The sequence below is a fragment of the Lynx rufus genome, unplaced genomic scaffold, assembly GCF_022079265.1.
Source record: "Lynx rufus isolate CCGP_SWC_20201006 ecotype Redwood Valley unplaced genomic scaffold, mLynRuf1.p SCAF_3, whole genome shotgun sequence".
Taxonomy (NCBI): Eukaryota; Metazoa; Chordata; class Mammalia; order Carnivora; family Felidae; genus Lynx; species Lynx rufus.
Window position 1 is genome coordinate 60,966,925 of NW_025814845.1, and position 15,203 is coordinate 60,982,127.

Genomic DNA, 15,203 nt, shown 5'->3' on the forward strand with positions numbered 1-15,203 from the left:
AATGACACATAGCTCCCTAGATTATTGAGGTTTATATTAAATCATTCATTCATTCAATAAGTGCTTTTTTGGGGTGCCTGGGTGGCTCAGTCGGTTAAGTGTCCAACTTCAGTTCAGGTCATTATCTCGTGGTTCATGGGTTTGAGCCCCACATCAGGCTCTGTGCTGAATGCTTGCTCGGAGCCTGGACCCTGCTTCAGATTCTGCTCTCTCTGTCCCTCCGCTGCTTGTGCTCTGTCTCATTCTGTCTCTCAAAAATAAATAAATGTAAATTTAAAAAAAAAAAGGTACTTTTTTAGTGCCTTCCATGCCCCAGAGAACAAATATGACAAAAAGCCTTGCAGAATTGACCTAGTGCTTTTTATATTACCTGGCACATAGTAAGAACTCAAAATGCTAGCTGATACTATAATACATATTACTTCATTCTGTGCTAGCAGCCCTCCTCTTTTTACAGATGAGGAAACTGAAGCTCAAAGAAATTGAGTTTTAAGATACAAAATCAGGGGATGCCTGGGTGGCTCAAGTTAAGCATCCAAGCATCCAACTCTTGTTCTCAGCTCAGGTCTTGATCTCAGGGTCGTGAGTTCAAGCCCCATGTTGGGCTCCATGCTGGGCATTGAGCCTACTTAAAAAAAAAAAAAAGAGGCAAAATCAGAACTAGGACACCTTGTATCCACTGTGTATACAGAGGGATGCAATGTTAGACCTGGTAAGTAGAGAGCCCATTGCCCTAGGCTGCAGAGCGCCTCAGAAAATCAGGCTAAATATTTCCAGGAACTAATAGTGTTGATTTCCTATGAACTTTGTTCTGGAGGTATCTTTACATTTTTAGATTATTTTGTTCCCAGGATCAGTGGGAGCAACTTGTATTTCTAAATCAACCATGGAGATATACCAGCATGTTTGAATAATGTCTACATATGAAAAGTGCCTGGGTTCCTAAACAGGGCTCCACCAAAGAATTGCCCTTTTCACCTCTGGGCCCTACCAGGAACCAGACTGCCTTCTTAAAGAGCAGGCATGTCTGTTTGTAACAGGCTGTACGCTTGGAGCCTTGTAAAATGTAAATGGAGGTATCACAATCAAGCACGAAGAATCAAAGTGAAGCCAGCTAGAATTTGTTGACCATTTCTTTTTCTGCTGCTGTTCCTTATGATGGTATGGATTCTGGTTAAAAGAACTCAGCAATCAACATAGTTCTATTGGATTTTTAAATGAGTCAAGAATTTGCTTTCCAGGAAACATATGTATAAACCTCTCAAGTGTAGAGATTTTCTTTTTTCTGTCTTGTTTTGACCCCTACCCAGATCCAGCACAATCCCTTGTATATAGTAGGTGCTCAGCAAATGTTTGTTTAGCAAATAAGGTACTTGATGTTAGAGACACATCATCTTACTGAGATGGTTTCTCTTTGAATGTTGACTTCTGGTTTGCGGATTAAAGATTAAGGGTTATTCTGAGATTATTGTGTTCTGAATCCCAGATTTATTCTGTTTAGTAATTTTTTTTTCTTTTAATAGTTTAGTGTGATCTCAATTCAAGCAAAAGTGGGATATCATGGCCTCTATCTGGGTAAGTAAAAACCAAGCCCTCATAACTTGTCTTAGTCAAATCAAAATATAGAAAGTCAAATCAAAATATTAGTAAAAGTGTTTTGAAAGTTGATAAAATGTTCATTGGAAAATATAACATGCCAAAAAAGCTAGAGGATGTCTAAAAATAATAAAATATAAAAATGTATTTGTAGAGGTACATAATTAAAATTATTTTTGATGATACCAAATTAGAGATCAATAACAGTAAATTTCATCTGTGATTTGGGAATTTATTATATGGTAAAGATAATGTTTCATATCAGAGAGGAAAAGATAGCTTATTCAATAAATAATGTTAGGAAAAGTTCTAGCCATTTGGGAAAACAGTAAATCTGTATTCCTTCTCCCTTCTTACATTAAAAAGAATTTCAGATGGATAAAACACTGAAATGAAAGAGACAAGATATGGGAGAATTTTAAAAATAATCTTGGAGGGCCATCTGGGTGGCTCAGTCAATTAAGCGTGTGACTCTTCATGTTGGCTCAGGTCATGATCTCAAGGTTTGTGAGATTGAGCCCTGTGTTGGCAACACAGAGCCTGCTTGGGATTCACCCTCTTTCCCTCTCTCTCTCTGCCCCTCCCCTGTGTGTGTGATCTCTCTCTCACTCAAAGTACATACACATTTAATAAATAAGTAAATAAAAATAAAAATAATCTTGGAGTAGGAAAGGCAGTTACAACTATGACACAAACCAAAGCCTAAAAGAAATACATTGATCTACTTAACTGCATGTAAATTTATGGTTTACATGCAAACAACACTATTAATAGAGTCAGAAGACAACCACAGGGGAATAATATTTACAGGATAACAGACAAAAAACTTATTTCCTTAACATAACAATTACTTGAATAGGGGCACCTGGGTGACTCAGTCGGTTGAGTGTCTGACTTTGGCTCAGATCATGATCTCATGGTTCGTGGGTTCGAGCCCAACGTTGTTGGGCTCTGTGCTGACAGCTCAGAGCCTGGAGCCTGCTTCAGATTCTGTGTCTCCTTCTCTCTCTTCCCCTCCCCTGCTCGAGCTCTGTCTCTGTCTCTCAAACATAAATAAATGTTTAAAAAATTGTTTAATTACTTGAATAAATCAATAAAAAAACTCAATGGAAACATTTGTAAGGGACATGAATAGGACATGAAAAGAATTACAGATGTAATACAAGAAAATATATGAAAAGATGTTATCTCTCACTAGGAAATAAAGAAATGTAAACAACACAGTGAGAAACCGTCTCTACCTAAGTATTGGTAGAAGCGAGGAAAACATATAGTAAGACCAATGTCGGAGAGTATGTCGATAAGACAAGTACTCATACTCTGATCATGGGAGATTAAACCTGGCACACTTTTGGATGGTATTTTGGTGATATCCATCAGAGTTTAAATGCACACCCTCTTTAACCCAGTTATTCCACTTCTGGGTACTTATCCTATAGATATACTTACATAAGGCTGAAAAAAATACAGGCTAAAAGACATTCATTTGTATTCATGAAAATATGCAGGCAGCATAAATGGCCATGGGGTATGAAGTGAGTAAGTGACTCATTTGTAACTTACAGCCATTTTTAGGTGATCATTAAAAAGAATGGGAAAAAAGGGGGTCCGGTCTTTATATACTGACGTAAGAAAATGTCCAAAGAGGAGTGCCTGGGTTATTTGGTTGGCTGAGTGTCAGACTCTTGATTTTGGCTCAGGTCTCGATCCCAGTGTTGTAGGATCAAGCCCTGCATCAGGCTCTGCCACTGACAGCGTGGAGCCTACTTGGGATTCTCTTTCTGTCTTTCTCTCTTATGGGGAGTCTGTGTGGCTCTGTTGGTTACTCTTGATTTTGATTCAGGTCATGATCTCATGGTTCGCGGGATCAAGCTTCGTGTTGTCATGCTCTGTGCTGACAGCACATGGAGTCTGCTTGGGACTCTCTCTCTCCCTCTCTCTCTGCCCCTACCCCCCTCTCAAAATGAATAAATAAACATTAGAAAATTCTTTTCTCTCTCAAAATAAATAAACATTCACACACACACACAAAAATTCTCTCTCCTTCTGCCCCTCTCGCCTACTCGCCCTCTCTCTCTGAAGTGAAAAAAAAAAAATTAAAAAGTAATCAATGAAAAATAATCAACTTACAGAATATATCTACAGAATGATTCTGTTTATAAGAAAGAAAAAAGAAAAAATATCCATGAAGACTGTATTACATGAAAACTTTTTAGAAAGGCAGAATTGTGAGCAAGGGCACATTTATTTTTTAGTGCATCACCTTCCATGCTCTAATTTTTTTGTGAATCATGAACATACATTATATTTCATGAGTGAGGGGCAGAAAGGCCTGAAGAATAGCTTGTATGGAGATGTACCAGCCCTAAGCATGGGTGGTGCTGGGCAGAGGTGTGCTTCTGCAAGATTTGCTTGGCCCCAAGTTATTCCCTTACCATGGCCAGGAGGCCAGTCAGTCCTCTTTCCAGGTCTGAAATTCCTGCTGCTATTGTAAACACTTGGTAGAATCAGATGGGGAACAAAAAAAAAAAAAAAAAAAATCTCTCTAGTCCTTGTCCGTTAGTAATTCAACCTGGGATTAGTTGGTCAGGCTCTCTAATTAGTGGGTCAGCTGACACCTTCAAAGTCATGGCTCATTTCTGAAGGGCTGGGAGAAACCCAAATGTGTGAGAGAGGGTGTATTTGTTTTCTATTGCCACCATAACCAATTACCATAAATTTAACAACTTAACACAACACCCATTTTTTTAATCTCATGGTTCCTGTGTGTTAGAAGCCTGAACTTGGTCTCATGGCACTAAAATCAAGGAGTTGGCAGGGCTGTGTTCCTTTCTGCAAACTCTGGGAAGCATCCATCTCTGAGCTTATTTAAGTTGTTGGCGAAATTTACTTCTATTGACAAATGAATGGGTGAATTAAATGTGGTACGCTGTCCCCCTTTTTCGCGGTTTCACTTTGCATGGTTTCAGCTACCCACAGTCAACCACAGCCCAGAAGCAGAACGTCCTCCTTCTGACAAATTGTCAGAAAGTGAATAGTAGTGGAATACTTCCTTTCACTAGTTTCTAGATCTCAGCGCCTACATCATTCACCTCAGTTCATCTCATCACAAAGGCATTTTATCCTCTCACAGCATCACAAGAAAGGTGAGTACAGTTAAGATATTTTGAGAGCGAGAGACCATATTCATATAACTTTTATCACAGTATATTGTTATAATTTTTTATTAGTTGTTGTTAATCTCTTATTGTGCCTAATTTATAAATTTAACTTTGTCATAGCTATACATGTATAGGGGAAAATAGTATACATAGGATTCAGTATTATCTGCAGTTTTAGGCATCCACTGGGGGTTTTAGAATACCTCCCAATGGATGGTGGGGAGGTGGCTACTGTATATCCATACAGTGGAGTATTATTCAGCCTTAAAAAGGAAGGGAATTGTGATACATGCTACAACATGGATGAACCTTGAGAACATTATGCTAAGTGAAATATACCAGTAATAAAAAGACAAAATACTATGATTCCATTTCTATGAGGCATCTGAAGTAGTCAAATTGATAGAGACCAAAAACAGAGTTGTGGTTGGACCACATAGAGACCAAAAACTCCAGTTGTTGGGCTGGAGAGGATTTGCTGCTTGATGGGTATAGAGTTTCCATTCTGCACAGTGAAAAAGTTCTGGAGGTCCGTTTCACAACCGTGTGAATATTCTCACCACCACTGACCTGTACACTTAAAAATCATTAAGGTGGTAAATTTTATGTTTTACCATAGTAAAAAAAAAAAAACCCTCAGATTTTTGTAAATATTCTTATCACTAACTTTTATCTGTTCTATTTTTCCCCCTTACACACAAAAGCACATTAGACACCTAAAAACAAATAAGCAATCAAGTCCATGCTTTTCTCCTAAACTACAGATCAGTTTGCAGTTACCAGTGGATGGTGAGTTTATTGGAGTGTTATGATCAAGAGAGAAGACTTTGGTTGCTATTGCAACATTGCCATGGAAGATGAAAGACTAGCTGGTTTCCTGGGTCTATAAATTTGAGGTGTGTTGCAACCATCCATTGTATCAGATGAGTCAACAATCTATGTTGCATTACTGTTTCCTTTGGAACTGTTGCATATCTCTGTTCAGGCATGTGTTCTCCTACTTAAAACCCAAGGAAAGGGCCTGATACTGTAACAGTTTGTACTCTTTGGACCCAGGGTCCCTTGTCTTCTGTTGCCTTTAGGTCATAGCAAGCATTCAGGTAACCCACAAATTAGAACTAGTCTTAGGAACATGACTTTGTGTGTGTGTGTGTGTGTGTGTGTGTTTGATACCTTCATTGCTTTGGGGGTGGGGGGCAGGTGATCAGGAGTTCTTGGGGGGGGCGGGCCAACTGCCTCTTCACCACAGGCTTCTGGCTGTGCAGGATGGCATTGGCTCTGCCAGTGGCAGCCATGTGCACATTGGGGCGGTACTTGTTTTTGAGGACCACGTACCTGATGCTGCTGAGGGCTGCCTGGGCATTCTTGTTAACGGGCTGCACGTAGGAGGTGTCAGGTTTTTGCTGGTTGGATCCCCACTTCATGACTACCACTAGACCTTTGCCATCCACTGCGGGCCAACACCCACAGTCTTGCTGTGAATCACCCCATTGTAGAGGAAGGAATTGTGAGCCTTCAGGTTATGGGCTTCATGCTATGTGTCTGCTCACTCCTCTTCATCAGGAAGCTGGAGCAGTTCGGCACCACCATCCATTGAAAGTGGGCGGACATGGCAGCAGAGTCGGAAAGAGCCGGAACATGACTTTATGAAGATGCCATAGCAGTATATTTCCCATACATGCCTTCTACAATGCTGGCACTCTCAAGCAGATATTCTGGGGTCTTTGCTCCTTGGTCAATTCCTAACTTATTTTTACAGAATAAGGAATGCAATCTGCTATTTGTTTGAATCCTCAAATTAGCATTTTTATTATGCTGCTAATTTTTTTCTAAACTCATAACCACTGTAATCCTTATGAGCTAGTATAACATCTTAACTTGCTATACATTCTCCCTTCCCCAGTCCAAACTCTACTTTATAAATGAGGAAAACATGGAACCACTCAGGAACCAAGGGATAAAAGGTATTTTACAAAAATGTAACTTCACATAAATGTGATGCCTGCAAACTTTGTCTTGAAGAAGTTCATCAAAAGGCAGTTAAACAAAGCAGCAGGTACCTGCCACATTGGGCTCTACTGGGAACAGAATGAAGACAGTCCAGCCACAATCCCAGCTCTTCTCTCACATTACCCTTTAATGGGTTAAGAAGCGGGCTCTTGACTATGACCTTGAGCAAGTTACTCTCAGTCTCTTGCTATCTCTGTTACCTCACCTGTAAAATGGGTATAACAGTAGTACCAACATCATTTAGTGCTTGTAAGCATTAACCCAGTTCATGTAAAATTGCACTAGCCGTGCCTGGCATGTAGTGAGCCCTCAGTAAACGTTAGTTGTAATCATTATCATTCCAACGTATTATTTTTTGAAAATCATCTTCCTAGCTAATTAGTATCCCTGCAACTGTTTTTGTAAAGGAGTTTCTGGGGCCTGATTTTATGACAGATCAACAGCATCCTCTTCCCCACTGGAATGATTCTCTCTGAGCCATCTGAAAACAGATGGATTTTCCTCAAATAGATTCTTTCTGACCACTCCTATTTTGAAGATTATTTTTAGAGCAGTTTTAAGTTCATAGCAAAATTGAGGCAAGGGTAAAGAGATTTCCCATATACCCCCTGCTCAGACACATGTGTAGGGTCCTCCATTATCCACATCCCCCACCAGAGCGGTACATTTGTTGCAACTGATGAGCCTACATTGACTCATCAGAATCACCAGAGTCCAGAATTTACATTACAGTTCACTCTTGGTGTTGTACATTCTGTGCCTTTGGGTATTTGTATGCATTTAAAGATATGAATGTTCTGTTCCCACTCCAAGTGTGTATACTGCAGAACAGTACTGACGCTCACTACCTGGAGTTAAACTCCAGATTTAAGAGCCCTGCCCTCACTTCAGACACCAGCTGCATGCCTCAGAGCTACCTGCTCTTCTGACCTATACATTCAGGGATTTCTGTGACCCTCTAGCTTTCAGTGATCATCTAGAACAACGCACAGAGTTCACTGAAAGTGCTGTATTTGTGATTACAGGGTTTTTTTTTTAATTTTTTTTTAATGTTTATTTATTTTTGAGGGAGAGAGAGAGAGAGCATGAGCGGAAGCCGAGAAGGGGCAGAAAGAGAGACACACAGAGAATCCAAAGCAGGCTCCAGGCTCTGAGCTGAAGTCAGATGCTTAACCAAGTGAGCCACACAGGCATCCCATTACAGTTTTATTAGAAAGCCTGCCTACACATAGAGACATAGAGCAAGGTCTGGAAAGGCCCTGTGTCCGTGGAGTCAGGACGCATCACCCTCCTTTGCACATCGTGTGTCCACCAGCCAGGGATCTCCAGAGTTTTCACTGGGATTTCATGACATAGGTGTGATTGATTGAATCACAGGCCATGGGACTGAAATTAATCTCCAGTCTCCTTCCCCTCCCAAACTGCCATCCTACAGCTATCTAGAGGCTTACCCTGAGTCACCTTATTAGCATAATAAAGACACTCCTCTCTCAGGAAATCCCAATGGCTTTGAAGCTCTATGCCAGGAACCCAGGACAAAGACCAGAGATATTCTTTGTTAAATGAGTATCTATATATGTATATATACATATATCTATCTATATCTATCTATATATGTATATATAATCATACATATATAACTCACATTAAGGCTGCACAGAATTTCCAAAATATCATATTCCTTTATCATTTACTAAAATTATATTAACAATAAGGTACTGGTTACCTTGTGCTGATCAGAACTTCTGCTTGGAAGTTACTATCTTTAATAATAAGGAACACAGGGGAAAATGAGTACATGTTTTGTAATAAATACAGATTAGCAGGCAAAATCACTCAAAGCATGAGATCCATGGAGAAGAAACACTTAAAGGGATTCTTGATGGTGGAAAGGTTGAGGAAGGCTATGTAGGGTGGAAACTTACTAACAGGAAAAATTAATCCCTGACAATGTGTTCTTGTGAGGAAGAGAGCACAACTTTTCTTCCCCACCCAACCCTTCCTCTCTTTCCCGGGAACAATATTGGTGCAGTTTGACACATGAGGACACAATGGTTCCATTTCCGCTGTGTAGCCCGGAGTAATGACACCAACAGTAGGGATGCCTAGGAGAGGTGCCATGTGCTAATGTGAGAGAGAATTAGGGAAAGTAATGCCTTTCTCTTCCTTTCCTATGGATGACACCAGCCCCAGGCTGTTGATGCTACTGGTCCTGGGTACAGAGAGTTGGTGAGAGCCCTGTCCAGTTCATGTATCTAATTTTGGTAGGGACATCCCACCTGACCTTTCTTTCCTGGTGTGTTTTCTCTTCCTAACCACACAGATCTAAAACACGTGTGGGGAGAACACCTGTGTGACACACATGTGGTTGTGTTGAATTTCTCCTCTGATCTCCCTGCCTACTGCATCTCAGGGCTAGAGGATCTGGCTCTAAAACTGTTTTCATTGAACTAGACTCCTCACATCCCAAGGAGATGGGCATCATGCCTGATTAGGTGCTCTTCAACACGACTGCAACTTCCTGTCTGGTGTGTGTTTTAAGCCGTGTTCCCTAAAGCTTCTTTGGATAAATATTGGCACTCAGGCAGTTGCAAAAATGGTCCTCTGCAGGAAGTTAATGAAAAACAGGTAAGACCTGGATTTCAAATCAAAACATTAGAGCCTTGTTTCAGGACAGAGTCTGGAAAGAAACACTGTCTAATCTGAGTGAGAAGAGAGAGGATTCACTGGCAATGAATGGACTGAGCATTAAAGAGCTGTCCTTCGCCACCCCCCTGGCCCCAGGTCACCCGTGAAGGCCCCTCTTTCACACTTAATCATAATAAAAAGTGTAATTTGCCAAATCTATGAGTCGCTATTGGAGAAGCCTGCTAAATCACAGGCAAAAAGGAAAAGAAAAAGTTTTAGATTGAGAGCAAGCAATGTGAAGGGAAGAGAAAGAGGGAGACACAGAATCTGAAACAGGCTCCAGGCCCTGAGCTGTCAGCACAGAGCCCGACATGGGGCTTGAACCCACGGATAGTGAGATCATGACCTGAGCCGAAGTCGGATGCTTAACCGACTTAGCCACCCAGGCGCCCCAAGCACAAGCATTTTAGAGTACAGAGCAAGAAGATTAATACAGACGGAGAGGTCTCACGTGCATTAGAAGAGAATAAGTCAAAAGGGCAGAAAATTCTCAATCTGTCCCTTCCTCCATTATCAGATTTTGCTCCTTTGGTTTCTAACCATTTGTGTTGGAATAAATACTTCACCTGGGTTCTGAAGGCATGTTTAAATAGGTGTAGTGACAGTTCCGTCTGAACAGCATGTACAAAGCTGAAGAATGCATTAGTCAGATTTTTGAGGTATGACATGGAGCTCTGAAAAGGCACATAGTGGCATTTGAGAGTTATCAAAGAAAGCAAGACTTAGAATAAGAAGACATTTTTAATTCACTTATTCACTTAGCAAATATTTGCTAAGCATCCACTATGTGCCAGATACTTTTTTAGGCTCTGAAAATACAGAGAAAGAGAAATTTAAAAAACATGGGGCTTATGTGCCTCTGATTTATATTAGGGAAGGTAGCTAATAAACTAAGAAGTAAATGTGTATTATATAAAGTCGGTTTTAAGTACTCTGGAGGAAAGCAAAGATGGATAATGACAGTGATGGAGAGTGTGCTTTTTCTGCTCAGATATGTGAGCAGAAGTCAACATGGAGTGAGGGAGTGGGTCAGGAGAATATCTTGGGGAAGAGCTTCCAGCAGAAGGAACAGCAGGTATAAAGCCTGAGATGAGATGTATCACCCCCTGAGGTGACAGGAGGGGGACAAGGAGTTTTGGGGAGGCATGACACTTTTGTTTTGGGAATCCTGCAAGGACCACAGAGAATCTCAGTAGTCCCAATAGCCTTTGTATAAACTCTTCAAGGAATTTCCATTATGTAGGTTTACTTTGCATTAGGAAGAGTTCTTAGATCTGTAGCACCTTGTTAGGATTGTCACTTCCCAAACACACACTTGTACAAAACTCATAAAATAATGCATGTAGCCATCATGTTATGTGGGCATTAATGACCTTGGCCACAGACACAAGAAATGTTCTTTCTGTAATATTACAAACAGTAAACGTCCCTGATCTCAGTCCCTCATGGGTGGATTTCCATTCCCATAGAAGTGATGTGGGAGCAGACTGGGTGTCACCACTACATTCCCAACATCCTGCCAAACCAGTGCCATTTTCTAACCAGGTACCCATTTTAGAAGATGTAGATGATGCAAGATTCCCCAATCCAATAAGTCAGCTTCCCTGTATCTTCCAGAATCTTCCAGAGTTATAGGGCAGGTCCCTTTGACAGAAGTGTCTCTCCTGGAGGATGAAGTCGGATATGTACTTCATCTAACTGAGGATGTGGCCAGCATAGCCATACTAGTCTTCCACTCTCTGTGGCTCTTGGCCAAGCAGAGTTTGGTCAAGAACTGTTAGCTAAGTTAAGTTAAACCTGACTGATTGTGGATTAAAAATGTAATCTTCAAATACTGCTACTAAATAACTCAAAAGAAGATGAATATAAATTATTTATAATCCACTTCAAATAACGAAAATTATTCTGAGAAAGAAGTTTGTGTTGATAAAGACTTTTGGGAGGCTCAGTGTTTCAGACTCAATCCAGTTAGTTAGGTTTGCTGCCTTCACCAAAGAACCCCTGAGTGCTTGGAGAGACAGTTAGAAAGACATGACAGAGTCACTGGAAACATCCCTGGTTCACCAGGCTTCCACCCTGGCTTCTGGAACCAGCTTTGAAAGATCTGGAATAGCCTGTGGTACTGAAAGTGGCCACTGAAATATTTCTAACATATTCCAGATTTCCTAGGATACAATGGTCACTTTGATCTCTGAACTACTGATGTTTGAAGGAAGCAATTTCATCAGGCAGCCAATTGTGTTGTGTACGTCTTGGAGAAATTCCACACCTTGGGATGTCATCATCTTGCTTCCATTTTCTTCCAGCAAACTCATTCATAGTTACTTATTAAGCCCCTATCTGAAGACTGGTACTGGGCTAGAGCTGGATACAGTGTAGTGAGTAAAACAAAAGGTCTCTGCCCCTTGGAATTTTATGTCAGAGGAGATAGAGGTGCAGATATAAACGGTGAGAGATAATACTGAAAGCTGAGTGCCCTAAGCGGGGAGGGTTGCTGAGATGGAGACCAACAGGAGAGGACCCACTCAGGTCAGGTGGCCAGAGCTGGCTTGTCAGAGAAGATAGCCTTTAAGCAGAGGAATGAAGGCAGAAGAACATTCCAGATAAAGGGGATAGCACAAAGACAGTAAGATGAAGAAGAATTCAACACATGTCAGCTGGGCTCTCAGAGAACTGAGGTGTGCTAGACAAAGGGGAGAGTAGCTCTGGGTGGTAAGGATGAAGAGGGGAGTTGGGTCAAGCCACGCAGAGCCATGGGGCTGACTGACACATAGCCCTTGGCTGCTTGTGGGAGGTGGTAGGAGGTGGGCAATGGAAGGAAGGGAGACCGCTGCAGATGTCCATGTCCAGGGCAATGGTGATGGTGACTTGGACAACAGTAGGGGCAAGGAAGATGGGGAGAAGTACACAGGAGATGATCTTTTTGAGAGAGTCTAAATACAGTAGGCTTTGCTGATGGATTGCATTTGCAAGGAAAGACAGACACATCAAAGGAGACTCAGGTTTGTGGAGGTTGGTGGTACCATTTAAAGGGACGGGTACTGAGAAAGAAGGGCAAATTAGGGACGAGCTCAGAGACTACAGTTGTATTGCCTGGGTTCAAATCCTGGCTGTGCCACAGGCAAGCCACATGACCTTGGAGGAGTCTCTTCTCTGTGTCTTCTCCTCTCTAAAGTAGGGATCATAATAGTCCCAACTGCATAGGGTGGCTTTGAGGATTAGATGAGCATATACGGGTAAAGCAGAAGTAAGTACAATGTAATTGCTATGTGGGGAAAGAAATCAGCTTGAGAGAAAATAATGAATTGATGTGTGAGACATAAAAGCAGACACATCAAGTACACATTGAATATACACGACCGGTGTTCAAAATAGAAGTCTGGGCTGGATTTATAATTGTGGGAGTTGTTTGCATGCAGCAGAGGGTACTGGTGGGAATAACCCACAGCAGGATTAGAGGAAAAGAAAAGAGATTTCCCATTTTACAAGTACCTAATTTATAGAGGTCAGGCAAAGAGGAAACCTGACAAAGAGTAAATGCAAGCTGGAGGGGCAAGAAGAAACCCCAGGGATGGATCCCAGGAGCCAAAAGAAGAAAGAGGTCTGGCTGGGTTGACCATGTTTGACACATGCTTCTGAGAGGTCAAGGTGTCTTCTGATGATAAACTGTGTTTCATGGGAAGCATAACACAAATAGTTTGTCCCTATCTTTCTTCATTTCTGAATCACACATCTTCTACTCCAGCCCAACACCCTCCTCTGTTACAGCTTTCCAGTGCTCTTGCTCTGAGACTCCCCTGATGAAATCATTGTGTTTAAAACAAGAAAAGAAGGCAAGTATGGATCTTTCCTCAGTTGAGTGAGACAAGTAGATGCATACATGTCCTCTGGACTTCTTGGACGCACTTCAGACGAAGCCATGATGTCACTGGCTTCTCTCAATCACCAGAGGCCGCCGATCCCTGCTTCTCCCACCCCCTGCTGCTCTCTGCTGCCCCTGGGTGGGAAACACTCCAGCAGTGGTGATGCGGAGCCTGTTGTTTACAGGGATCCCTGCTGTATTCGTTTCCTGGGGCTGTTAACAAAGTTTCACAAACTGGGTGTTTTAAAACAAGAGAAGTGTATTCTCTCACAGTTCTGGGGGCTGGAAGTCTGAAATCAGGGTGTCCATAATGCCATGCTTTCTCTGAAACCTGAAAGGGGATCCCTCCTTGCCTCTTCCAGTGCCTGGTGGTTTGCTGGCAATCTTTGGCCTTCCTTGGCTTTCAGCTAGCTGCACAGCCCCAGTCTCTGCCTTCACGGTCACATCACCTCCGACATGTCTCTGTCTTCACAGGGTTGTCTTCTAAGGACACCTGTCATATTAAAGTAGGGGCCCACCCTACTCCAGTATGACCTCATCTTAACTAATGACATTTTAGTCAGCTTATATCCAAATAAGGTCACATTGTGAAGTATTGTGCACTCGGCCCGACACATCTTTTTGGAGGGACACGATTCAACCCATAATACTTGCCTCCCTTGACCATATTTCATCTCAGGGCCCTTTACAATCAGGTTTCTTTGCTTTTGAAAACCAGCTTTAACTAGAAAAATTGAGTGAGAACCCCACATTTTCCAAGTCATGATTGCTTTATTTATTTATTTTTTTAGTCTACTCCACCTTTCTTTCTCTCATAAATCTTCATGACCCCAGAGACTGTTTTGACATTGAGCAAAGAGTGATCATTTCTCCCCAGCTTTTCAAGAGTTCCTGAGTCCTGGAAGTTTATATGAGGCATTTATTTGAAAGTTTAATTTTAGGATATGGCCTTTACAGGACTTTATGAAGTGGAGTGATTTGGCTCTACCTCACCCTCAAAATGTACCTTGTAACAGCAGCTGTTCTTGCTCTGAAGCATTTGGCTTTAAATATGTTTCCTGTCAACAGGATTGCTGCCTTGTGTTTTTCTCTTTCATTCATCCTTCTGAATATACATGTTAAACTTCTTGCAAACCCAGTACACTGGGTTTGAAGAAATAGGTACAACCAGGTTTCATGGTCAAGGACAGACTGACCTCTCTCGGGGCAGTCGGGGAGGGGAGGGGGAGGGTTGGTGAGGGGAGGTGCCAGCAGACAGCTCTCCAGGCCCAGCTTGGCCACACCAATGGCTTCAAAGAATCAGGTGCTCTAGTGACCTCCAAAGGATAGTTCTAGAAGATCAGACAAGATGATACTGACATGAAGAAGACAGTTTAAATGAGATGCAGCCTAGCCTGGTAATCAGGAGCAGAAGCTGATGAGACTGTCCACTTCCTGGCTGGGTGAACTTGGACAAGTTACTCAACTATCGGTTTTTGCATTATCCATAAATAGTATGTACTACACCTGCCTTACAAGCTAATTGTGAAAATTGAATGAGCTAATGCAGGAAATGTGCTTAGCACAGGACTGGCACACAGTAGCAGCAATTGTTATTAATGTCAAGACCTCCTGTTATTTTCCCCCCTTTATTTAGACATTCCTTACTTTAATTTATTTTCCAACTGCTTTCAAGATCATTTCCCCTTTGGGGAAATCTGAAGGTCAAGTTTGAGAAAAAGGAAGAACCTAAATGTATTTAAAGAATGCGGAAATCTGATAAAACACTTTTTTTTTATAAATAAAAAGACTTTGCTAAGTATCCGTGTCCTACACTAGCATGACACTTGGCTAGGGTGTCAGGGTTAGTGGAAATAAATGAAGTCAAGCCTTGAGTAGTAGTTTAA

At 41.6% G+C, this 15,203-nt stretch overlaps 1 protein-coding gene and 1 pseudogene across 1 annotated transcript in view; one reads left to right on the forward strand and one right to left on the reverse strand.

The window, feature by feature from the left end:
- Positions 1 to 1,523: 1,523 nt before the first annotated feature.
- Positions 1,524 to 15,203, forward strand: part of ANXA3 (annexin A3) — a 49,841-nt gene continuing 36,161 nt past the window's right edge. Inside the window, exon 1 of the mRNA XM_047091772.1 lies at positions 1,524 to 1,575. Within this exon, the coding sequence (XP_046947728.1) occupies positions 1,561 to 1,575 (15 nt within the window). The 5' untranslated portion in view covers positions 1,524 to 1,560. The remainder of the gene's footprint in view (positions 1,576 to 15,203) is intronic.
- On the reverse strand, positions 5,933 to 6,371 carry LOC124520391 (60S ribosomal protein L28-like; annotated as a pseudogene).